Source organism: Psammomys obesus, unplaced genomic scaffold (assembly GCF_907164565.1).
Source record: "Psammomys obesus unplaced genomic scaffold, mPsaObe1.curated_primary_1811, whole genome shotgun sequence".
In the NCBI taxonomy this organism is placed as follows: Eukaryota; Metazoa; Chordata; class Mammalia; order Rodentia; family Muridae; genus Psammomys; species Psammomys obesus.
Window position 1 is genome coordinate 38,873,039 of NW_026596079.1, and position 26,978 is coordinate 38,900,016.

At 43.5% G+C, this 26,978-nt stretch overlaps 1 protein-coding gene across 3 annotated transcripts in view; it reads right to left on the reverse strand.

Annotated features, from left to right (window-relative positions):
• Window positions 1-26,978, reverse strand: part of Atp6v1c1 (ATPase H+ transporting V1 subunit C1) — a 42,128-nt gene that overhangs the window by 7,018 nt on the left and 8,132 nt on the right. For 2 of the 3 annotated variants that reach the window (XM_055626365.1, XM_055626364.1), the window contains exons 2-8: window positions 17,565-17,727; window positions 16,399-16,466; window positions 13,524-13,609; window positions 12,384-12,478; window positions 11,504-11,595; window positions 9,704-9,802; window positions 8,313-8,381 (exon numbers count right to left, since the gene is read on the reverse strand). In XM_055626365.1, the coding sequence (XP_055482340.1) occupies window positions 8,313-8,381; window positions 9,704-9,802; window positions 11,504-11,595; window positions 12,384-12,478; window positions 13,524-13,609; window positions 16,399-16,466; window positions 17,565-17,696 (641 nt within the window). In that variant the 5' untranslated portion in view covers window positions 17,697-17,727. The remainder of the gene's footprint in view (window positions 1-8,312; window positions 8,382-9,703; window positions 9,803-11,503; window positions 11,596-12,383; window positions 12,479-13,523; window positions 13,610-16,398; window positions 16,467-17,564; window positions 17,728-26,978) is intronic. The other variant, XM_055626367.1, reaches the window with a different exon arrangement.

Genomic DNA, 26,978 nt, shown 5'->3' on the forward strand with positions numbered 1-26,978 from the left:
TATGAGGAGAACCCCATGTACAAGGTCTGCAAAGCTCACCAAAGCATCTTCAACAGCCAAGATCCGGAGGTGGGGGAAGGTTACTGAGAAGTGGGACTCTTCTACATTCATGTAATGGGGAGCTTCTAATGTGTAATGTGTGGTTTCACCACTTATGAAGGATAAGTGATACACACACACAATCTCCCCCATCTTCACGTGTGTCCCAGCTGGCTCACACAGGTCCACAACCACAAAACCCTACACACCGAGGTAACAAACATCTACCTTCCTGAAGCTGCTTTGTGTCCTTTGCTTTTGAGTTTTTTCTTGTTTAGTTTTTTTTTTTTTTTTTTTTTTAAGACTGCTCTAATTGGGGGGTGGGGAGCTGCACACAGGAGCACTTGCACATGCCTGAAGAGGGTACTGGATGCTGCAAAACTAGAGTCACTGGCAGTTGTGGGCCTTTCGACGTGAGTGCTGGGAACAGAACTCATGCCCTCTCTGAACCACTGAGCCATCTCTCCAGCCCCCTAGTTTTTATTTATAAAACTAAAAGAAGCAAATGAAACTGACAGGGTGCTTGAGGAATTTAAATACTTCCTTTAAAGAAATAAAACTGGACAAAGTATTTTAAGTTTCATTTTTCCCAGAAGCCTAGTGAACCCATTAGCTAAATAAATTCATGCGCTAACTACAGAACCCACCTGCAGGCTAGCGTTAAGAATTGACTCTGCCCTGACTCCTGACCAGCCAGCTAGCCAGCCACCAGAGGCCACCTCCAAAGCACAGAACAGGTAGAGCCTGGGGCCTCATCCCTGTCATCAGTGAGATGCAGAGGAACTCATCTGCATATAGGCCTCCTTTTATACTCTGCCCTATTAAAGGATCACCTAGTTCACACCTCATTCAACAAGAGTTCCCAGTGCCTTTCAAACTCAAATGGACAGTGATCCACAAAAAGGTTTTAACGGAGTTAGAGAGATGGCTCAGCAGTTGAGAGCACTGATTGCTCTGGCAGGGGATTCCAGGCAGGTTCCCAGCATACAAGAGGTGTGCACAAACATTCATAACTACAGTTTCAGGGGAACTGATGCCTGCTGTGACCTCCCTGGGCACCAGGCATGCACATGGTACACACGCTCAGGCAAAACACTCACACGTAATATAAAATAATCTATTTTTAATTAAGAAAATTAGCTGAAAACAAATAAACCTGGATGTGATGAATCACACCTATAGTTCCAACACCTGGGAAACTGAGACAAGAAGATCACCAGGAGTTCAAGACCAGCCTGAGCTATACAGTGAATTCTAAGCTAGCCTGGGCTACAGAGAGAGAACCTTTCTCAAAAGTAACCCAAAACACAGGTGGTGGTACACACCTATGATTTCAGCACCTTGGGAGGATCATGAGGTCCAAGGCAGACTGGGCTACATGAAAAAAATCACAGGAGGTCTAGGTGTGTGTGGCAGCAGTGCAGCAGTGGAGGTGAGGGTGGAGGTGTTAATGGGTAATGAGAGGACACCACTGAAATCAGGAACAGAAGCAGGGCTTGAAGCAGGAGTCACAGACTGACATACCGCACGTCAAGGTAAAACAGCAGCAGAATGTGGGCAGGCTAAAGGAGACCAAACAACAGCAACCAATACCAACCAACAGGGCCAAGACCAGATACAACAGGGCTCTAAGCTGAGGTGGCAGCAGTAGGTGAGAGGTGGAGGGTTAAAGCAGAATAAACCATATAAACTCCATCTGACACCTTTATTATTATTATTTACAACCAGAAATAGCACATGGTTCAAAAACAAACAAGCAAAAACAGAACACACACAAAACAGAAAATTAGATTGAAGGAAAGGGGTCCCAGGTGACTGACTACCATGCTCCGCTCTGGACCACTCGGCAGACACTGTGCTACTTTATACTTCAAGGACAAAGAGCTGAGGTGATACTGGGCAAATCATGCTGTGTCCCAGGAACACTATGTGGGAAGGCCAGAGGGATTAGTAGGTAAGCAAAGAAAGACCAGCCCTGGCATGTCACCCCCAGGGACACATTTCCTCCAACAAGGCCACACCTACTAATGAGGCCACAACCCCTAATCCTTCTGTAACAGTGACACTCAAATACATGAGCCTGCTGGGGCCATTCTTACTCCAACTGCCACAGACTGCCCCTGTCATAGTCTGCATGTCTGCAGTCTACCACAGGCTCTGCAGCTCACTCAAGCAATTCAGGCCCAGAAGCCAACACACTGAGGTTAATTTGGACCATGGTTTGAGAGCTGGAGAGAGAATGGCTGAAGTTGGGACTGCAGTACAGGCTCAGCAGTAGAGGCAGCTCTACCGGAAGAAATCAACATGTGCAAACAAAGGGCTGGCCTGGAGATGAAAATGCAGTCCAAAAGCAGGTTATTAGATAGCCAAAGGATGAAGCCAGCTTCCTCTGGAGACCACAGACTCCAGAGGTACAGCCTTTTTAGATCCTGTGTGTGAGGCAAGAAAAAAAAAAAAAAACTGAAGAAACTAAGCAAAGGTGTCAAACCATAAGCCTCTGAGAGAGGTGAGGCAACTATCAGATTTCAAATATAGTGCAACCAACCATCTTCTTCAGTGATGCCTGAAACCATGGAAAAGAAAGAAAGCAAAAACCATAGGAGAGCAAACAGTTAAAAAAAAAAAAAAAAAAAAAAAAGGCATCCTTTAATTCCAACACTCTCTATTGAGTCTCCATTGAGTTCCAGGCCTGCTACTGAGTGAGACCCTGTCTCAAACAAAAAGGAAAAAAATCATTCCTCATTTTAAAATTGTGCGTGTGTAGACATGTGAACAAGGTGTTTTCCTGGAGGTCAAAGAACAACTCTTTCTACCATGTAGGTCCTGGGATCAAACTTTCAGGCCATCAGGCTTAGTGAAAAGCACCTTCACCAGCAGAGCCACTCTGACAGTCCAAGCAGGATCTCTTCCTGAGTAAATCCAGACTTGAACACAGCCAGAAGCATGGCTGCCGGGAGGCTTAGTTTAACCCAATGGGCATAACAGCTACTGGATACAAAAAGATGAAGCAACTGTTAGCCCTTCTACAATACAGATGTCATATGGCCTAGAAAGAACTGGAAGTCAGCTCATTGCTCATGTCTGCTAGTAGCCTCAGGACATTTTCAGTAACCCCTGTAGGAAGAAGAGCTTTCTAGGGCCTCCAGGCTCTTCCTGCTGTTGCTGATTCCTCACCTCTCCAAGGCTTGGGACAGCCACATTCTCTGCTCCCCTGCCAATCTATCCGGTTCCTCCCCATGCTTTACATAGCATACCCTTGCAACCCTAATCCAGAAGAGAAGTCTGCACAGTGCGCAGCACAGTGTGTTATGTCCGCCCCAGCACTTCCAGCACCCTAAACAAACCCCCTGAAACTCTAGTGACTCCCAAAGATGAAGACCGTTCAAGATTACCCAGTGAGCTGGCCCAATCTGACTTTTATAAATGTCTGGTGCAGGTAACTGAGCCCAGAGCCTCACACATGTTAGGCAAGAGCTTCACCACTGGGCTAAACCCCAGGCTTCCACTTAGGCATTTTAAGAAGCAAGAGGAGTGGTGCATGGTGGCACATCTTTAATCCCCACACTCAGGAGGCAGAGGCAGGCAAGCCTTTGAGTTTAAGGAGAGCCTAATTTTTATAGGGAGCTCCAGACCAGCTGAAGTGACATAGTGAGACCTTATCTCAAACAAAAACAAACACTGAAGAAAGAAAAGGAAAAGTGGTGAAAATGCAAGGAGAAAAGTACCAAGTCTCCTGAGCATGCACCAATAAAAAGATTGGAAACAGCACAAACCTCTTTCCTAACCCTAGCTTTATATACATCTATATTCATCCTAGTATTCAGCTGGACTTCAAATTACCTGATGTTTAAAAACTTTAATATAGAGTATCTTGCAAGGAGCGAGGCCCTGCGTACTGAACAGGAAGGTGAGACAAGCAGTATGAGGAAGCAGGTCAAAGCACCTCCTGCCAAGCCTGACAGCCTGGAATTGACATGGAGGAAGGTGGAAGCTAACCTTCCACCACCCAAGCTGTCCTCTGGCCTGCACACACATGCCCCTTGTGTGCCTGTACACACATCAAATTAAAAGCCCTTTTGCATAAAAGGAAGCTGGGAGTGGTGGCACACCTATAACCCCGTCATTCAGGAGGCAGCAGCAGGATGATTTAGCGGTAAAGGCCATCCCAAACTATACAGTGGGACCCTGTCTCAAAACAAACAAACAAACAAACAAACAAAAAACATTCCCAAATTCAGGTTTGAGGGTGGCATTTTTATTTTAAAAATCAGCACACAGTAGTATGTTTCATTATGGCACTTTCTTTTTTGTTATTTTTGTTTTGTTTTGGTTTTTGGTTTTTCAAGACAGGGTTTCTCTGTGTAGCCTTGGCTGTCTTAGACTCACTTTCGTAGACCAGGCTGCCCTCGAGCTACAGCGATTGGCCTGCCTCCACCTCCCTAAGTGCTGTGATTAAAGGCATGCACCACTGTGCCCAGCTCATTGTGATACTTTCTGAGGATGGTATTTTAAAAGTTGTTTCTTCTATTTCAAAATCCATCTTTCACTTATTACTCCCACGACTCATCATTGATATAGCAAACTTTTTTTGTTTTTAAAGGGTCAACTGGCCCAAAGTGTGGCCTGCCTACAATGTGCCAGAGGCTCCAAGTGTGAGCAACACTGCCCACAGAAGGAAGTGGAGCAGAGATGCTCCAGCCTCTGTCTAAACCGCACCAGCTCCCACTGATGCCCTCCAACAGAGCTCAGTTCAGTTGCCACAACTGGGTCACTATGAAGAGCTTAAGATAGCCTGAATATAACTCCATTTTGAAATAAAGATCTTGACTGGGAACTGAATTCAGGTACCAGGAAATATCACAGAATGTACACCTGGCAGAAAACAAAGTTAACTCTCCTAGCAACAGCCTCCAGGAAATATAACAGAATAAATGCTTCATAGAAAATAGAGACAAACTCCCTGGCAATAATCAATGGGAATCGGTTGAGAATCGGGTGGGAAAATTCTCCCCAATGTTTCAGATATGGTTTAGAAAAAAAGCCATTGTGATTATATGCCTTAGCCATTGTGATTATGTGCCTCAGAAAAGGTCACCCCGCCCTGCTAAACTTCACCCAATTCTGTAACGCCAAGGCTTGTGCCCCCCTGCTTGCTGCCATGGAAACCCCCAGCTCACAGACTTTCCCTTTAAAAATCCTGTTCACTCAGAGCTCGAAGTCCCACTTCTCTACTGCTGCGCCAGTGAGACTTGGGTCCCGAGTTCGATCGCTCTCGTAATAAAGCTCTCTTGCAATTGCATCGAGTCGTCTCCTGGTGGTTTCTGATGGTCCCATGAACCTGGCCTAACAACTACAGATGCTGTAAACAGGACACGTGAGTTGTTTCCTGTTAATCTCTTTAAGCTTTTAGAAATTAAAAACAACAATGAAATTTAGTAAAACCTTGAACAAAGGCAAAGCAAAAGACATTTAAAACGTCAACAAAATATGTCAACCTTGGTGGAATAGGCCTATAATTCCAGCTCTCAGGAAGTACAGGCAGGCAAGTTAAGAGTTCAGGGCCAGCCGGGCGACATGAGATTTGTCTCAATAAAATAAAAAGGAAGGAAGAAAGGACAGATGATCAAATGATACTATCCATATTTTTTAGTATTTATTTTTTGAGTCCTGGTGTTTGCCTGCATGTATGTGTATACAGCATGTGTGTGTCTGGTGCCACTGGAGGTAAAAAAAGAGAGTCAGAGCCCCAGTAATTGGAGTTACAGATGACGGTGAGCCACCATGAAGGGCTCGGGAGCAAACCTCGATCCTCTGTAAGAGCATCCAATGCTCTTAACTGCTGAGCCATCCTTCTAGCCCCATTATTATCTATATTTAATTGGCTTAATTGAGTAAAGAACATGAAACAGTTACTGCCTCAAGGTAATTAAAATGTTAGTTACCAAACTGGGATGGAGCTCAGAAATTGCCTAGCATGTGCCAGGTTTTGAGTTTGACCCTCAAAACCACACACACACACACACACACACACACACACACACACACACACACACAGAAAATGTCAGCTATAAGCCAAACAAAAATCTTCACCCAGCCACACAGCTCTTTCGTGAACAGTGAGTGACAGAGCAGTGCCCCGAAGGCATAGCTCATATGAACTATAGGCTTCTCTTGGTGCTACCTGAGCTAGGTCTATGTTCTCCATGGACACTGAAACAGTCTTGTTTCTTAGTCAGTGATGCCAAATGCACTTTCCACTGTGAGGTGGGGCTGGGGACCCAGAAAGCCATTAGGACAAGTATTGCCTGCATTTTACTATTCTTCTTTTAAATTATAAAATCGATTAACAGAAGCTCCAACTCTCTGAGATGGTATAAAGCCCTTCCAAAATTAGGGCTTATTACCTGACTTACACAGCACCCCAACCCAACCCTGAAGCCTGACTTCTGCATGTCTACCACCAGAGGGACACTGTGTCCTGATCCTCACGGCCTGAATACTGTGTGATCTCTGAGCTCACATGCCCTAGAGAGAAGTTACTACTGGCCAGGATCGACAGCCCAAATGAGAACGCATGTCAAGACACAACCACTGTCTTCAGTTTGCCATGTGAAGAGTTGGTTTTCATAAAGGTTATTATCTCAAATGGAGGGGGGATTGGAGAGGAATGTTAATTTAGAACATGGCTGCTCTGGCAAGAGATCATAGCCAAAGACCTTCTATGTCTGTGTGATCCAGCTGGAATACAAACGTGCCTTTAATCCAGGAGACAGAAGCAGAGTAACTTAGAAGCCGAGAGAAAAGCCAGATTGAAGCCAGAACAACTGAGTTGAAGCAGTTCTATCAAGTCTTAAACTGTCATTTGAGGAAAGAAAATGAGATGCAGTGAAGTTCAAAGACGTACCCAAGCCACACAGAAAGTTGGAAGAGGAACCATCAACAGGGTTCATGACTTTCCATTATGGTAAGCTAACCCCTGCATGATGCAATGAGCTGGAAAAGAAAGTATTTCTGGCCTGACCTCACTAGATTCAGTTCCTCACTATCTTCCATACCTTCTTTAACAAGGGCATCTTGTGCAGCAATAGCAGGCCACCAAATGGCGATATGGGTTACAAGCTACAAGACCATCATCAGCCCTGCCTTGCCACTGGACACTGAAGGTCATGTGCCTTAGACCACTTAAACATGGCTTCCTATCCTAGGAGGAAACTAGCTGCTTAAACTGCCTCACAGTGCTGCTGTAAGTAACAAAGAGAGAATATATACTATACTCATAAAGCAAAAATGCTTACTTAAAAGGCAAGCATTCTGTTGTTTTTTTTTAAAGAATGTACAGATCTGGCCTCATGAAATTTCTGCTCCAAATGACAATGAAATCTGAAGGTCAACACAGCACTCCAGAAGCTAGCTGCCTGATGTGATTCTTTTTTTTTTTTTTTTTTTTTTTTTAATGTGACTCCTTTTTGAGGTAAATGAAGTTAGTTCCTAGAGGGGATACAGTGACAGTGAACAAAGGCTTCAGAAGGCAGCAAGGTATAGCATAAAAGTCCCATGGCTGGCTCTGGTGCTAGTTCTGCCATTATCGTGTGTGGCTCTGGGCAAATTTCATCTCACTGTCCTCAAACCTCTCCAACCACAAAAATGATCTGGAGAGGACAGGAACCCCACAAGGAGAGCAACAGAACCAGAAAATTTGAACACAGGGGTCTTCCCAGAGACTCATACTCCAACCAAGGACCAGGCATGGAGATAACCTAGAACCTCTGCACAGATGTAGTCCATGGCAGTTTAGTGTCTAAGTGGGTTACATAGTAATGGGAAGAGGGACTGTCTCTGACACAATCTGATTGGCCTGTTCTTTGATCACCTCCCCCTGAGTGGGGAGCAGCCTTACCAGGCCATAGAAGATGACAATGCAGCCACTCCTGATGTGATCTGATAGACTAAGATCAGAAGGAAGGAGAGGAGGACCTCCCCTATCAGTGGACTTGGGATCGGGAAGGGAGGAGGGAGGGGCTTATGGGGGGATACAAAGTGAATAAAGCGTAATTAATAAAATAAAATTAAAAAAGAGGAGACAAACCCAATATGCCAAGACCCCTCAAGATCTGAAATGATAACCAGAGTTGACCATTTATGAAGTAAAAATGAGGGTTCTAGAATTACAGATTTACTGCGAGGGAACTACAGACCATGAAGACATTTCCTAATCCCACAAGCTGTAAGGAGACTTTCAGAAAACAAAGCCCTGTTGCAAGATTGCTACTTACTTGCTTGACCTTGGAACTACCATTTCTGCCAGCGTTTCATACTGCTTAATCCAGTCATTGTGGTTCAACCTGCAGAAAAGGCACAACAGACATTGGGAAGGGAAGACAAGCCCTACTTCTGCCATGTCCAGGAAATACAGATAGGAAATGTGGGTCTAATAAGACACATCATATATATGCAGCAAAATATCCAGTCTCCTACTGAGAAGCTGCCTCAAATACACTGAGTTAAAGCAGGAAGTCCAGTCACCTCCCTTACCACTGACAGTTATGACAGAGGCATAGCTGGTTTGATAAGGCAGCAAAGCACAGTTCAGATTCTATGTTATTTTTAAACTGCATGGCTAAAAAACAGCATACCTCACTTAAAAAACAGACGAGGCCCTGAGAAATCACTACCATTTGGTGGCCATTAAAGGGCCGAATAAAATTCTATTTCCAGGAAGCAGGGTGTACTCCAGGAAGCAGCGAAGAGGCAATGACAGTAAATGATACTTCCTCAGAACACTGTGCAACAGCTTTCTGAAAAGGCCGCTGGCTTTGGGGGTGTAAAGAGATGATGTCTGATTTACAGTAAGGGTTCATAGGCACAGGTAATTCATTGTGTAAAGTGACCTACAGTAGTCTTATGTTTGTGTTAAGACACAAAAATCTGAAATTTTCTAAACATACATTTTAAATAAAGCTAAGTAAGAAAAATGTGGGCAAAGGATATTTTCCTATAAGACATAAAAGCAAAGATAAATAGAAATTTTGAATAAATAATGTGCTCCAAGGTTCCGGGGAACAGCGGTGCAAGGAAAGCAGGAAGCCCAGCTTTCTTCTCACACCAGGCTTAGCCTGCACCCCAGTGCTTGGAAAGTGAAGGCAGAGCAGCACAGGCTCCGGGTCAGCCAGACCAGACTGTGAGCTCAAGGACAGCCCTGAGAAAACAAAACCTTTTCCGAGCCAAGTCATTCTTCACAGGCACAGAAAAATCCAAAAGCCTACCCCAATCAGGAGAGATGCTCCAGGCGGGTGCTATCAGGGACACGGAGTTCCTCTCGTATTCCTCTCCCGCCTCCTCCAGTCCCCTTGCCAGATAAACATACACAACAGAGAAGGCAGGCTTCATGCAGTAATGCTCTGAAAAAGCAGCACCTCCTAGCTCGGCTTGGATTCCCCCAGAGATGTGAACAGCAAGATTTCTGTGTAAGGCCTGAGGCCACTAAGAGTGTCTCTCACACAGACTTTTGTTGCCATTGTTACTTTGAGACAGGGTCCTACTATCTGGCTGTCCTGGAACTCAGACCAGGCTGGCATCAAATTAGCAGAGATCTGCCTACTTCTGCCTCCCAGAATGCTGGGATTAAAGGTATGTGCCACTATGAAATCTTTTTTAACAGACGTACTTGGGAACTACCACCAGTAACGTGACGAGATACTCCGAATCAAGAACAAAGTCATCTTTCTTCACGATTTCCGCCAAGCTCCGAGTTAGCAAACTTCCCCTGAAGGACAAGAAGAGAATCACTGGTGGATATGTGAAAGGGCAGGCTAATCACATGCTATAATGCACCTCGGAAGGATCAGTCTTAGGTAACATTTTTGCTCCGTAAGGAGTTAACAGTTGGCGGCTGAAGAGAGGACCCAGGTTCAATTCCCATCCACACGTCAGCTCAGCAACAAGGGATCTGACATCCTCTTTTGACATCCAAAGGCACCAGGCGTGCACTTGACCTCCATTCGAACATACAGGCAAAACACTCATACGTGGGAAATGTTTTTTTTTTTTTTTTTAATTTTTAAAAATGTATTTTGTTGTTGCTGTTGTTGTTTTGACACAGGGTTTCTCTGTGTAGCCCTGGCTGTCCTGGACTTGCTTTGTAGACCAGGCTGGCCTCAAACTCACAGCAATATGCCTGCCTCTGTCTCCCAGAGTGCCACCACATCTGGCTTAAAAAAAAAAAAAAATGTATTTAAGAAGACAACAGTTGGCTCAGATGTATCCCACCCCTAAAACCCAAGAAGTGTCAAGGTCTGTCAAAATTTGTCTGTAATATTGAACGTTGTGGTTATTTAATTATTGTAACTAAGCTCTTCTCTTAATTACATACCTTGGCTGGGAAAGCACGACTCATCAGATAGAGTCTATTGCATTGTAATTATGAGATTATGTCATCTAAGCACAACCTCTGTTGTTTCTCTCTTTCCAGACAATCTTGGCTAATTAACACAAAAATCAACTGTCAAATCAGTCTTCATTTGGTCTTCCAGTAATGAAAACGCCTTATCTTGTTTGTACCAAAGACCATCTCCATCAGCTTTTTCCCTGGATGATGATACAACTTTGAATAGCTCAGTGGTTAAGAGATCTGGACACACAACCATGTGGACCTGGGTTCCAACACCAGCATCCATGTAACAAGCAATGTGTATATATAACCCAAGAGACTAATGGAGACAAGATGACCCCTGAGACTTGCAAACTGAGAATACTCGATGATTTCCTGTCCTCCACAAGGACACATACAGGCACCTTTACCATTTTCTCAAATACACCCTCCCCCCAACAACAAAACAGCCCAGAAGAACTACATTTTCAGTAACACTACAAGAAGATCAACCAAATAAGGTTCCAAGTCAATGCTTTAAAAAACCTAACCCTGGCAAACAGAGAAAGTAGAAAATAATCAGTACAGCATAAACAGATTATATAAAAATCTTTTAAGCATGGAAGGTGATTGCTATGTAATAACTGAATTGATTTAAAATAATTAATTTTACAAATTTCAGTAAAATGTCAAATGGATAAGGAAATAAACCAGAGTTCAGGTGACAAGTAAATTTATGAAAAAGTTTAATAAATCATCTTCATTGATTTGTTCTGGAATTGCTCAAATTCTGTAAAATGAACTTTCTCCACGAAGCTTTAAAAAAAGCCATTAGAAAGCATTTTTATGTGTATGCATGTGTGTGTTAGCAGGAGTCTGCAGAGGTTAGAAAAGGGTATCAGATACCCTGGGAATGAAGTTGTGAGTTGCCCCGTGGGTGCTGGGAACCACTCGGATCCTCTGGAAGAGCAGCCAGCACTCTTAACTGCTGAGCCATCTATCCAGCCCCACCAAGCATTCTGATTACAGAAACCACACACAACAGGGTCCCACACACGCTGCTAGAGCACTCCCACACACCAAGACTTGAGAGCTTACGCATTCTTTCGCTCCAGATTCTGAAGATTCCCTTTCAGGTTATTGTACGCAGACGCTCGAGACTTCAGGTCATTATCGATCTGAGTGACTCCCTTTAGGAGAGAAGAAACAGGAAGTTTTCCCACGTCTGCCTCTGCTAGTACAATCGAAATACTCTCTGGTATAAAAACATGTGAATTCTGCTGGGCTTGGTGGCACATGCCTGCAATCCTAGCATTCAGGAAGGCTGAGGCAGGCAGGTCTCTCTGAGGTTGAGGCCAGCCTGTTCTACAAAGCCCAGGATAGCCAAGGCTATACAGAGAAACTCTGTCTCTGTATACTTTCATTAAAAGTATAACTTTAAAAGGGCATTTAAAAAATAACAACTTTGCCCGCAGTGGCACACACCTTACATCCCACTTGGGAAGCAGAGGCAGGTGGATCTCAGTGAGTTCCAGGCCAATCTGGTCTACAGAGCTAGTTCCATGACAGCCAGAGCTATACAAAGAAACTCTGTCTCAAAAACACACATAACAAAACCTTTATTAACAAATTTCCTTATGACTCTTTTAGTCCATATAGTTAACTGCTACTGCCACATTACTTTTTAAACCCAAGTAAAAAGAGGTTGAAGATTATTAATCAAAAGGCTTCAAGGCCAGATGTGGTGGTGCACACTCTTAATCCCAGCATTCAGGCCACAGAGATAGGGGGATCTCTGGGGGTTCAAGGACAGCCTGGTCTACATAGTAAATTCCAGGACAACCAGGGCTACTAGGGTGCTCAGATAGGTAGGTAGGTAGGTAGGTAGGTAGATAGATAGATAGATATAGATATGACATACATAATTTAAACAAATCTATGAATCAGTGTGTCCAACTTGCCTCAGTTTTTGTCTTACCTTGGCAATTATTTCAGAAATATTTTTCAGAGATTGCTTGATTGGATATTTGGCCATATCCCACTGGAACCTTGTTATGTAAGTAACCAAGTCAACTGAAATAAAGCAATACATTAATTACTAAAGAGAAGTAGTAGGGTTTTTGTTGGTTTGGTTTGGTTTTTCAACACAGGGTTTCTCTGTGTAGCCCCTGTCTATCCTAGAACTTGCTTTGTAGACAAGACTGGCCTTGAACTTAAGAGATCCATTGGCCTCTACCCCCTGAATACTGGGAACGTGATACTACACCTGGCTGTTTGCTTGTTTCTTATAGGCAAAGATATGATTTCTGAGGGTCCTGATTAAGTTACTGTGAATGAGACTAGAAGTACACTGAATTTCAGACTTATTTTACTTTTTCATCATGTATATGAGGTGGGCAGGTATGTAAATAAGAGTATAAGTGCCTACAGAGGCCAAAAAATATTCCCTGAAGCTGAACTGAACTCAGGTCCTCTCCAAGAGCAGTGTAGAGTTGCTGAGCCACCTGCCCAGCAACAGAAAACCAGAATTCTTTTTAATTCTTGGGTATGGTGGTGCACACTTAATTCCAGGTTGGAGGCAGGAGAGCCTCTCTGAGTTTAAAAACACACTTAGTGTGTTCCAGACCCTGTCTCAAAAGTAAATATATTAAAATCAACAATAATGAGGTAAAAGTATTCTTATAAAGCTACCATTATACAAAGCAGGCTGAATATAAATATTAACTTATAGCTACAGACACTTACATTAGTGGTCTATTTTCCGGTTACTAAGAAAGCCATATTATAATTTGATGGCAAAGAGGCATTACCCTGTAATAAAATCAATCACTTCCTGGGTACTATTAAGTGGAAAACAGGAGACATGTAACTGCAATAAAGTTGAGCTGTTCTGCTGTAAGTCAGCAAGCAACTCCCAAATGAGCAAAGCAAACACCTTACACTGCACACGTACCGCCTAAGAGTAGCTTGGAACTGTTCCAGGGGCAGGCGCAGCTGGTGACATCATCAGTGGTGTTCCCAGAGCATGCTGTTAAAGCAGCATGCTCATCGGGATTTCTGATGTTTCTAAGCACTCAGTTATACACTAATAATTAGGAATCATAAACAATCAGCTCACCTCCACTGGCCAGCAAGTTCTCCTGAACTTTATCTTTGCTGTCCTCCAGCACATCAGCCATGTACTGAGCCACTTTCTTGACCACGCTGGGAAGATTAAAAAAAAAAAAAAAAAAAATCACTTTTAGAAAAAAATTCTATGCTATATAGACTGTGACACAAGGGCATTCTATATAATGAATCCTTACATTAAACACTTAAAGAAAAACCAAATGGTTAACTGTAGGGTTTTATAGACACTGCATGCAGCATGTTTTTCAGTCTATAAAGGAAGTCATGAAAACTGGTCATGGTGTCACATGCCTACAACCCCAGGTGAGGCAAGAGGACTAGAACTTCAAGATCATCCTCTGCTGCATATAAAATTACATTCCTAAAAGTAACTTGCTACCTTCGGTCCTCCTTGCTTTTTCATTCAGCCTCATTTGAGGCTTTTCCCAACAGGGTCTGTGATCTAGCCCAGGCTGGCGTGAACAGGTAATCCTCATGCTTCAGGCCCTCAGAAACTGGGAAAACAGGTATATAGCACTGTCTCCAGTCATTCACCTCTTCGCTATGTCAACCATTACCTCCAGTCATTCACCTCTTCACTATGTGCAACTGTTGGCTACAAGAGGCCTTTTCTTGCCTTCAGTACTACAGAAAACCAACACAATATTGGGACTATTGACTTCCTTACCTCATGTGCTTATGTTAAAATAATTTCTCAAACTGGGTATGGTGGTGTTCAACTGTAATCCCAGCAACAAGGCAGTAGGATCATGCTGAATTGTCTCAAAAGGGGACGAGGGGTGGGCTCCAGAGATAGATAGTTTAGAAGTTATGAAAAAACATACTTTCAGAGAACCCAAGTTCACTTTCCAACAGCCAACTCTGGTGGTTCAGAACCAACTGTAACTCCACTTCCAGGGGATCTAAAGCCCTTTTCTGGCCTCCACAAGCACCTGTACTCACACTGCACATATATACACTGATAATAGATATATACATAGACAAAAATAATCTTTACAAATAAATAAACAGAATACACCATTAGAGTAATGTGAATGAAAATCAGAATGTGGCTAGCCATGGTGGGCCTTTAGTCTCAGCACCTGGGAGGCAAAAGCAGGCAGATCTCTATGAATTTGAGGCCAAACTGATCTACAGAGCAAGTTCTAGGCCATCCAGGGCTACAAAGTGAGACCCTGTCTCAAAAACAAACAAACAAACAACAACAAAAGAAAAAACAACAGAAACAAAACAAAAACCAGAATGAGATAGATAATGCTTTGTACCCACCAGGAATGTTACAATAAACTACCAGTTAATGGTAGGTCCTAGCACAAATGCAGCAAAATTAAACTGCTTCAACACGAGCAGCCCTGTAATCCCAGCACTGGGGAGACTGAAGCAGAATTGCTCTAAGCTATGGGCCAGTCAGGGCTACATGGCATGTACCAGCACAGCCTGTGCTGCAGTGTGAAAACCTGTCTCCATGCATAACCCTTGGTTGGTGCAGGATCCCCTGGGCCCAGAGTTTTTGGCACTGTTGGTCTCCTTATGGAGCTCATGTCCCCTCCATGTCCTTCTATCCTTTCCTTCTTCCATAAGACTCTCTGCACTCTGCCCAACGTTTGGCTGTGGGTCTCTGCATCTGCTTCAATCCCCTGCTGGGTGGAGCCTTTCAGAGGATGTCTGTGGTAGCCTTCCTGTCCTGTTCCTTTGATCACTTCCCCCTGGGTGGCCTTACCAGGCCACAAAGGAAGAGGATCCAGACAGTCCTGATGAGACTTGATAGGCTAGGGTCAGAGAGTAGGGGAGGAGGACCTCCTCTATCAGTGGATTGGGGAGAAGGATGGAAAGAAGACGAAGAGAGGTTGGGACTGGGAGGAAATGAAGAAGGGGCTACAATCGGGATACAAAATAAATAAATTGTAAAAAAATAATAAAATTAATTTTTTTAAAAAGTGAATTTGCACAAACATTTGTAGACACAACTGTAAAAAAAAGGAAAAGGAAAAGAAAAGAAAACCTGTCTCAAAAAATAAAAACAAGTGTGGTAGCATATGCCTGTAATCTCAGCACTTGGGGAGGCAGAGTTTGAACTCTATGAGTTCAAAGGCCAGCCTGGTCTGCAAAGCAAGTCCAGGTCAGCCAAGGCCAAACCAAGAAACTCAGTCTCAAAAAAACCAAAAATCAAACCAAATAAAAGCTGACAACGCAAATATGAACTGGTTCCACCACTTTGAAAACAATTCTTCAGAGAAGAACCAAAAGAACCCAATGATTCCATTCCCAGGTACATACATTTAAGAGAAACAGAAACACAGCACACAAAAATACATAAACTGAAAAAGGGAGTAAAGTAAGTATTCTCCGGATGATAGATTAATAAAACATGATACATAAAGAGTATCTGATAACAGTGATGTAAGAGAGTATTATTTGCTAATAAGAAGAACTGAGCTGGGCATGGTGGTACATGCTTGCAATCCCAGTATTAGGGAAGAAGACAGGAGGATCCCTAAGACTTGATGCTCAGTGGTCCAACTGAATCTGCAGGCCCTACAGGTTCCAACGAGAGACCCTGTATCAAGAAAAACAAAAACAAAAACCCTAAGGCAGATGGCTCCTGACAGCCATGTGTACCTGCACACGCATGTGCCCCTACATGAAAATGCTCTCACACCCATGTACACAGAGATGCACATGTGCACACATACAAATATACACAAGACATTGATATACAAAGAAAAACAGTCATTGCCTAAAATCATCCAAATAGCGTAGAGTGTACACGGAACAGCACAGTATCTGTAAAGACACTCTCCAGGCAACCTGACACTGACAACGGCGTCTCACTTTGTGCAGGCGCACACATGCAGGTACATTACCCTTCCACAAACGCATCCAGTTTAGCCAGTTCATCGGACAAGCCAACCAAGACATCCAATGTGCCAACCTAGAAGGGAAATTCAGCTTAGTATTCAGCTTTTACCGCTTTCATTTTTTCACTGAAAAGGGATCATGTTTTGTTGTGACACAAGTCTTACTGTGACCCAGATGAACCTTGGACTCTGCAGCACTGGATTTACAAGCTCACCATATCTGACTCCCTAGTTCCCATCCCTTTTTAAAATTCCTTTTATGAAGGGACAGGCTGTTTTTGTTTTGCTTTGTTTTGTTGTTTTTGAGAGAGTTCCACCTAGCCTGGGCCAGTCTCAAACTTAACATGTGGCCAAGGCTGGCCTTGAACTCCTGGTCCTCCTGCCTCTGCTGACTAAGTGCTGGAACTACAGGCTTGCACAACCCCTCCCAGCTCCTCACAAATCTCATATTCTCCACTTATTTCCTAAAATATTGCAAAAAAGAAGTTTATGGAACATTTAAGTACATTTGTATGTATGAGTTAATTCTCTAAGTCAAAAAGCACTACCTAGGACATGAAAACTTGGCACTTAGTGCGCAGGCCTGTGCTTGCTTTAAATAAGCCCAGGGACAATGGATAACTTAGTCCTGCTTTACAACAAAGGCCCTACAATGGGTCTGTAGATGTCCATCACAGGGCCTGTTGTTGAATCTGTACGCGTAACTGTGTAGCAAAGATCATGTTTTAGAAGTAAAGTGCTGTCTTCAAACATTCATTATGATCCTGGCAGCCTGTTTTGTATTATAACTGCTAGATTACCAGCCTTTAGAAGGTGTTAAATATATTAGCTGGACTAAATAATGCCTAGACAGATACTGTGTTAATAGAATATAAACTTAATTACAGAAGTATTACTGTGATATTTTAAAGTATACACTAAGATTTTTCTCTTCTGAAAAATCCTACTTGTGATGCAATACCTAGGCTTCCTTATAATTTAGAAAAACAGAAGACTAACAAGAACAAGATGTGACACAGTGGTTTCCTTATGACATTCAAAGACTAAGATCTACGCTAAACGATGTCAACAGCTAGAAAGGAGTGCCTTTTCTCAAAGAACCTCGAAACTCACTTCTGCCAAAACAGAGACAGATGCCCGACATCTCAGCCTTCCGCACAGTGCGGCCTCACCTTCAAGTCAGGGATGTTGAACTTGGAAGAGACTGCAAGGTTATTGTTCTTGGAGGTTGCTGCATGGAGTTTCTCCCATGTTTGCTGACAGGTTTTCTCCCCAGGAGCGGATATGAGCCAGAACTCACTCATGTTTGTTCCCTCTTTGGTAATCAAAGAGAAGCTGTGGTGTTAGAAGAGAGCAGTAGCATTTAATGTCCTGAAGGACAACCTCACAACAGGCAGGCTATAGAAGCCCCAGAGGCCCTGGTGTTAAAAAGCAGTGGTATACTACTAGGAGACTGCAAACCAGGATTGGGGGAAGGGGAGGGGCGAAGGGGATTTCAGTCATTGGGAAAAAGCTCTTGAAGGGGAAATTGGGACCCTGGTCCCTCTCTCCCTCCCCTCTGTTTTAATCTCGAATCTCATTATTTTGCCCAAGCTGGCCTCAAACTTTTAGGCTCAAGCAATCTTCCCACTTTGGCTTCCCAAATATCTGCAATTACAGGAATATGCCAGGCCTCTTTTTTGTTTTCACTGCAATGAAGAAAACAAGACTTTCAGCTACACAGGCAGGCTGGATGCACTGAGCCACCAGCAGCCCCAGCAGCTGCTAGGCTCTTCACTGCTGCCCTGGCTATGCGGTGCTGGCTATTTTCCCGTATCTGGTTTCCTCCACCTAATATTACAGTTACTAAATAGAGCTATCTCACCCCAGATACCAATCAGGAGACTATCCGGACTGTACAATCAGCAGTTTATCAGAGAATCTACCTGCATCATTAAGCCTCTGGTTGTTTTGTTTTGTTTTTAGCAGTATGGAGACTAATGGAGACTAAACCCAGCGCCTCTGGCATGTTAGGTAAACACTCTATGACTGAGACCTGAAACAGGGTCTCACTAAATTGCCTGATAGCCCAGGCAGGCCTTGAACTTTCAAAATCCTCCTGCCTTGGCCTTCCTAACCAGACAGGATTACAGGCCTGTACTCTAGACCAGTCTAAACTATCTTTAATGCCAATTTCCTAGGTGACCACAGTTTTGGGAATGTTTTGTTATATGTTTTTGTTATATGTTTTGTTATATGTTTATACCAACAGACCTGGTAAAGTGTATTTGGGTGTACTTTTTCACTTGCTCTTTCCCCAAATGGCAGGTAAGGAAACCAATCGTTCTAATTCTTCCGGACAGTAGTGTCAAGTCCCTGAGCTTAGCATCTCTGTAGCAGTGCGAGCCAGTAGATGTCTGTCTCACCATTCTAAAGTACCTTTCTCGGCCCACAAATGCCCAAAGACTCCCAGAAACAGGAAAGAAAACCCTATTTTCTCATCTATAAATACCTGCCTCTCTACTCCACTCAGCTTTTATCAGGATAGAAGGAAATAATGTCACAAACTAATCTAAATATGGTGGAAGAGTATCTGTGAAAATCTAGAACACTCTTTAAGTCTTGCTTTTAACTGGCGCCCTTTTGGGAGATGAGAAAGAAAAGACAAAGTAGCCTTTGCATTTGGTACTTCCTGTGTGCACACACATGTCTTCAAACTGTCATGTTCCAGTCTCACAATAACCCTATGAGAAACTCACAGCTTTGTCATTTACCTGAGGGCACATTCTCTTAAGGACTCTCTGTGCTGTGCTAGAGAAGAATGTTGGTGTGTGCGTGCATGCCACTGTACACGTGTGGAGGTCAGAGAACTAATCTTGGGAGCGGCTTCTCTCCCACTTTATTGGGAGGGGCAGGGTTTCTGTCTCTGCTGCACTGTACTCTCACCACAGGAGGGCTGTGGTTACAGGGGTGCAGTACTGCACATGGTTTTGGGGGTCATAGGACTTGTGCAGCCAGAGCTTTCACCCACTGAACATCTTCTCGGTCCATATTTCTTGAATACTGGTGAATGAGTAACCCTAAGGATTAAGAGGCGAGTGTGAGTTCGAGGCCAGCTTTGTCTACAAAGTAAATCTAGGACAGCCAGGGCTACACAGAGAAACCCTGTCTTGAAAAAACAAAAACAAATAAACAAACCCTGAAGTTTAAACAAACTAACAGGTAAACTAAATTATAGTTAGTTACCTACTTTCACTTTCCTTTCCTGGAATATAATCTGAAGTACTTGATGAAATACAACCATTTTAAGACTTCAATTAGTTCCTGAGCAACATAAGGACCTGTTGAACCACTGCAAAAATCAGAATTAAGAACATTTGTAGTGCCTCATGCGTTTAACCCGCTAACAAGGAAGAGGCAGGCAGAACTCTCTGTAAGTTCCAGGCCAACCAAGACTACAATGAGAGCCTGTCTCAAAAAACAAAAAACAAAAACAAAAAAAAAAAAAAAAAGTCTTTTTAATTCAGGAGGGGTAACTCACGGAAGAGGCCGAAACAGGATTACCAGGAGTTCATAGCTGACTGAGTTACATAGCAAGACCCTGCCTCAAAACTCAAAAACAATCAGGCATACTGACACACTCTTGGAACCTCAGCATTTAGAACTGTCTCCAAAAACCTAGCCCTATCAATCAACTCCATGTCAGCCCTGGCCCATGCCGCTCTGCTTCTGTCCTAACGATAGGCTCTGCACGGTCTAGAATCCCAGCTTCTGTGTTGATGGAAGCAGAGGTACTGTTCTCTTCGGTGCCTGGCTTCCCTGGCTCCGGATGCTCAACATTCATTCCTGTATTGCTTGGTAGGCCACTGCATGACCCCACTATGCTTTTACCTACAGATAGACATTAGATGTGCTGGCTTTTATGAACAAAGATTTTTGTGACACTATTTCTTGGGACAGAGTTATATTAGTGTACCTTCTAAGCAATTAACTATAGTACATTTGACCTCATAGCAGCTGCCAAATTGTTTTCCAGCAAAGAGAAAACATCTTGTGTTCCCAATTATTAAGCACTCAAGCTCCAGTCGTCCCTCCTGCTCACTAACATCAATGTTCTCCGCCTCACCTTTAGCCTCTCAGTAGCTGCAGAGATGTATCCTGCATGCCCACAACCTATGTCCAAGAAGGCTAGTGAAATTCACTATCTCATGTTACCTGCACGCCTGTGCCCTCTTCTACAGTTTCTTTTTAAATTATCTGTTCACATATTTGTGTGTGTGCCGGTATATAGGGGCCAGAGGGCAGCCCCAGGTGCTGTTCCTCAACTGACATCAACCACCCTTTTTTGAGACAGGGTCTCTCCCTAGCCTAGAGCTGACCATGTAGGTTAGGCTGGCTCGATGTACCTGTTTCAGCTTTGCAAACACTGGGATTACAAGCACCAACAAATACATTTGGCTTCTTTTTTCCCCCCTAAATAAGTACTAGGGATTGAAGTTAGGTCCTCATGCTTGCACAGCAAACATTTTTTTTTACTGATTTTTTTTAATTAATTACAGTTTATTCACTTTGTATCCCCCCACAGCAAACATTTTAACATTTTACTATCTCCCCAGTTCCTGTGTACCCATTTGAAAAAAAAAAAAAAAAACAAAAAACAAAAAACTGACTTATTACCGAATTCCAGAGTTTGGTATATTGATAAAATCTGATACACAATCAGCTTTTAGCTCTGTACCACTACAACCTGACATAAAGGATCAATTGATGGCATCCATCAGGTGGCAAGATAGCACATCACAGTAAATGAGCACAGCAGAGAAAGAGGATGGACAGGAGTCCCACAGGTCTCCACGGCAGACCACCAACAACTTAAAGACTTCCCATTAGTGGAGTGGTAGGAATTCAATTCCAAATTACTGGGCTGGGGATGCAGCTCAACGGCAGAGCTCTTGCCTACCCCTAGGTCATGAGGCCATAGGCCTGACCCCTAGTACCACAAAAATAAATCATCCAGTTGGGGAGCGGTGACATAGACCTTTAATCCCAGCACTCAGGAGGCTGAGACAAGTGGATGAATACAAGACCAGCCTGGTCTGCTAGGACAGACAAGGCTACACAGAGAAACCCATCTTGAAAAAACAACCAACCAACAAACAAACAAATAATCCAAGCAATAGCACATATGTATTATACCCATATGGCTTGTCTTTTTTTGGTTGGTTGGTTGTAGTTTTGTTTGGTTGTTTTGAGACAAGGTCTTTCTATGTAGCTCTGGTTGACCTGGAACTCTTTCTTTGTAGATCAGGCTGGCCTTGAACTCACAGAGATCTACTGGCTTCTGCCTCCCAAGTGCTGGGATTATAAGTGTGTTCCCCCATACCTGGCTGTCTTCTTCAAACTAATAATGAAAGTCGTTATGACGTTTTCATAGGTAAGGTTGTACCCTGCTCATACTCCATCCTCCTCCACCGCCATCCACTCTCCTCTCTCTCCCTGAATCCCTGGTCTCCTTCCTCCACTCAACGTCCCTCCTTGGGCTCAGATCATACATACATGAATGCATGCAAGTTAAATCTAGATTCTACAATAAAAACAGTCCTGTCTCTGCTGGTTTCTTTCTCTCTGACAAATAGTCACCCTTCCTCAGTAGGTCATGTGTTATGTGTATGTGTCACTCACACACATACACACATTGATTTTCTGAAGTCTAGGACTTTTTGTTTCCATGAGGGACATGGTGTGGACATGAGGTTTCATGTGGCCCAGGCTGGCCTTGAACTGCCCTCCTTTTCAAGGACTAAGATTACACACACAAGCCACGTACTTTGTTCTTTTATTTAAATGTTTATTTTGTGTGGGTGTGTGCACACATGTGCATGTGGAGGTCCCAGGCCCTGTGGGTTCAGTGATCTCCACATGTGGATGATGCTGGAGATTGCTCGGGCTGTCCGGCTTGGTGGCAGCCACCTCTACCCACTAAGCCATCCTGCCAACCACTGATCTCTTCTCTCTACGGTGACTCTGAAAAGACCTGTTCAATTGTGCCAATGTCCAATTTATTGACTTTTTTAAAAAGCCTTATTTTTTTTTTTTTCTGTGCCACATAAACACTTGCCTGCCACAAGTCAAGTATCATCCTGTTTGGAATTTCACTTCTTGACCCTATATGCAGTTTTCACCTAATCTGGAAATTCTTCAGCTACTACTCCCTGTATTTTTGTCTGGTCCCTTTCCTCTGAGACAAAATCCCATTAGAACACCTGACCTGACCCACAGGCCTCTCAACTCTGCACACTGTTCTCAGCTATTTTCTCTTCGCACATTAGTCTTGCTCGCACATTCAACTTTACTGCTTTACTTTCTTAACGACGTGTGTGAACATACACAAGTATGTGTGCACACTTGTGCATGTGCATGCTCACACTCACAGTGCCCTCAAATGTCAGCACAGGACTCTGAATGCCCTGAACTAGAGCTGCGGCTGGCTACGTGAAGTCCATGTTAAGGCTGTGACGTGAATCCAGCATTTTCCTGCAAAAGCAACCACTGTTCCAGCCTCATCAGCCAATCTTCTCATCTATTACCATTTCAGTAGGGCAGAAATCAGGAAGCAGAGGCAGGCAGGTCTTCAGGAGGTCAGCCTGGTCTAAGAAAAAAACAAAAACAGAACGGCCCAAAGCATATGGTTGTGTTAAATCTCTGTAGATTACATGACGCCTGCAATACCAGCAAAGGAGGCAAGGCGGGCAGTGAATCCGAGGCCAGCACCGTCTACAAATGGAGTCCAGGACGGCAGGGCTATTCCACAGAGAGAGCATGTCTTGAAAAACCAGAAAAGAAAAAAACAAAAAACAAACAAAAAAAGCTTTTTAGTTCAGATACACTTTCCAGCTTTAAATTCCACCTTTTAAAATTTTCCATTTACTTGCTCATTATGATACTTTCCATTAAATCACTGATCATATTTATAATTTATCACGCTACATTATTATTGTGTTGTATCTTCCTTTTGAGAATGTTGGAGGACCGAACAGACGGCTCAGTGGGTGAAGGCACATAACAGCAAATCTTGATGACCAAGTTCCACATGGTAGGAGGGCTGTCTCCTGCAAGCTGCTCTGGCTTTCACACATGTTCATGCACACCCACACACCTTATATAATTTTTTTAAAAGATGTTTGGAATGGGATCTTACTATGTGACCCTGGTTGGCCTGGAGCTTGTTATGGTAAACCAAACTGGCCTCAAAACTCAGAGAACAGCCTGCCTCTGCTTCCCAACTGCTAAAATTAAAGGTACGTACGTACCACGAAGTCCAGCCTAATTTTTTTTAAAAGACAATGCTGTGCTTTGTTCTGAAAGGCACTTGTCTGCTGGCATTTTTCTAGAACAAGAATGCAGCACAGGGACAGACCACTCACCTGGAAATCCCTTAGGTCTGGATTTAAGAAAAGACAGGGGGAAAAAGGGGTAGGCAGGGAGGTATTACTGTGCTGGCAGCTTTTCAATTTACAGCTGTCTATGCAGTCTTTGCTTAATCTCCTATCAACCCTACAAAGGCTGCTGACCATTTCTCTGTCCATTTACCTGAAGATTTAAACTAGATAAGCCTTCCCCAGCCCAAGTCAGCAAGAGCAACTGACTACAGTAATGTATCTGCAGAGGAGAAAGCTGGAGGCCTGCAGAGCTAGCTGTCTCTTTCTAGGATCCTGCACAGCCTTATCCACTGTCTAGAAGCAGTTTCTTGCTGGGCAGAGCGGTGCACTCCTGTAACCACCACTCGGGGAGGCAGAGGCAGATGGATATTTGTGAATTCCAGGCCAGCCTGGCCTACAAAGGGAGTCCAGGACAACCAAGGCTACACAGAGAAACCCTGTCTTCAAAAACCAAAAAAAAAAAAAAAAAAAAAGTAAAAGCGGTTTTCCACCTAGCTTGACCAGACTTGTAGTTGTTTGTGAGGGAAAGCAAGCCCAATTTTAGCCAGAAGCTGAAGTCTCTAGTTTTGCTGTACACATTAGTCACAACCTTTGGTATGTTATCCAGTAGATATTTATTTCTGTGTGGAAATTCAGCCACATCCTCCAGCCTCCTTCTCAGTCTTGTGTTTTGCATTTAATTTACAGTAAAAAAACAAACAAACAAACAAAAACAGGATAAAAGACAATGAACACCAGAAATTTCATAAGTATAGGCAGAAAAAAATGAAGCAATACACACCAATGAAAATAATTTATTTTGGTATAATGGAAGTGTTCATTTTTATTACAGATAAAATTCATACATTACTGACAAGCTGTCTTGATTGGCAAAATATAAATTCACTCAAAGGAGCTAATGAAACTAAGACAACTTGTCATCATGGATTATAGTACCTAAAGCCAGGTGTGGTGGCACATGCCTATAATTCCAAAAGTTCAAGGCCAGCCTGGGCTACAATACTGATCAGCTTGTTGTCAGCCTGACAGAAGCTAGGGTCATTTAGGAAGAGGAAACCTCAAATGAGAAAACATCAATGGTTAAGGGCACTGGCTGCTCTTCCAGAGGCCCCGGGTTTCAATTTCCAGCACCCACATGGAAATTCACAACTGTCCCTAACTCCTGGCCTTGAACTTGGAGGTCCACCTGCCTCTACTTCCTGAGTACTGGGATTAAAGGCATCTGCCATCATAGCCTGGCTAAAGCTTTTTCTTTTCTTTTGCACAAACTGTTCTCTGACTATAACAACCATCCAAGCCATTTTCTCAACCAAGCCATCTATCCACCAAACGCATCAACATCCACCCAAGCACATCTCTCTCTAACCTTGTCCACTGAGCCCAAGTAAATGTTATAACTGTATTAAGGTAGACAGGTATTTTATATCTAGTCTTTTAATTAACTTGTAATTGTTTTCAATTTAGGATCTTATTCATCTCAAGTCCCTAGAATTATGCTTGCCTCTGTGAAGGAAAACAAATGAAATGTAGTCCCTGTTATCAAGGAACTTCCAGTGATGGCCACAATCTCTGTAAGAAAGTAGACAATACTCAGGCAAGTGTACGTAGGTAAAGAGATACGGTATGAGGGGCAGGGCCATGTAGGGCCAAGACAAGAAAACAACCTCAGCACAATACATTAGCAGCCCAACAGCTCAAAGCACAAATAAAGAGAGAAAGCCCAGGTCCAAAGCTCTGTTATTACTTAATTACTACCTCTCCCCCCCCCCTTTTTTTTTTTTTGGTTCTTCGAGCCAGGGTTTCTCTATATAACAGTCCTAGCTGTCCTGGCTTTGAAGACCAGGCTGGCCTCAAACAGAGATCTGCCTGCCTCTGCCTCCCTGAGTGCTGGGATTCCAGGAGTGTGCCACCAAGCCTGTCTAATTACTACATCTCTTATCTATGGTAACCTGAAGGCTAGAATTATTCTCCTACCACAATGGTTTCAATGTAAAATAAAAACAGCAATTTGGCAACTTACACAGTACCACAAAAGGTGGGGGTACTGGGCCTGCACAGATCTGCTGGCATTGCTTCTGTGAATGGAGAGTAAGACAAACCCCAAAGAGGGGCAACCACAGAAAACAGGATGGTGCTCCAGTAAGTAGCCCAACCCTGTACTGATTTTAATGCTTTCAAGAAACCAGTACTATCCAGCTGTGGTGCACACACCAATAACCTCAGCACTTGGAAAACTGACGCAGCAAGCTTGAGGCCAGCCGAAATGACAATCTTGAGGTCCAGGTCTGCCTGAACGATGCATAGTACAATCTTGTCTCAAAAGGAAGTATGAAAGATAGACAGGAAGTACACTCTACCTCTGAAACACTTCTAAGAGTAATTTAAATTCCACACGAATTAGGGCTGCAGGATGGTCTAGATGCAAAGTGACTTCCTTTTTGGCCCTTTAAATTCCAGTTGGCGTTCCACATCCAAGGACTGCTATCTGGAGGGCCAGTGCGACACCTCAGTGAGCAGAGGCACTTGCCACCAAGCCTGATGACTTACCCAATTCCCAGGGCCCATATGGGGGAAGAGGACTGAGCCCCACGCTTACAAGTTATACGATGATCTACACAGAAGCACTGTGGCACATGCATACACAGACATACACACTAAATTAAGTGGTACACTACTCAGCCATTAAAAACAAGGACATCATGAAATGTACAGGCAAATGGATGGAACTGGAAAAGATCATCCTGAGTGAGCTATCCCAGAAGCAGAAAGACACACACGGTATATTCTCACTTATAAGCAGATTTTAGTCATATAGCACAGGATAGACATACTGTAATGCAACAACCCAAGAAGATAAGTCCGGTTGGCATCTTAGGCTTCATGTCGGTCCACTAGTCAGGGGAGTGGGGGATATCTCTGACACAGACTATGTGCCTGCTTTTTTGATCATTTCCTTCTGATGGGACTTTCCTACCAGGCCAGAGGGGAAGAAGATGAACTCAGTCCTCATGTGAATAGATGAGCTGGGGTGTCTGGGGGGGGGCTCCCCTATTCTTCAGAAAAGGGGAGAGGGGATTCAGGAGGGAGGATGAGAATAGGAGAGGAGGAGAGAAGGCCTATGACTGAGATGTAAACTGAATTAACTTAAAAAGAAAAGAAATGAAAAAA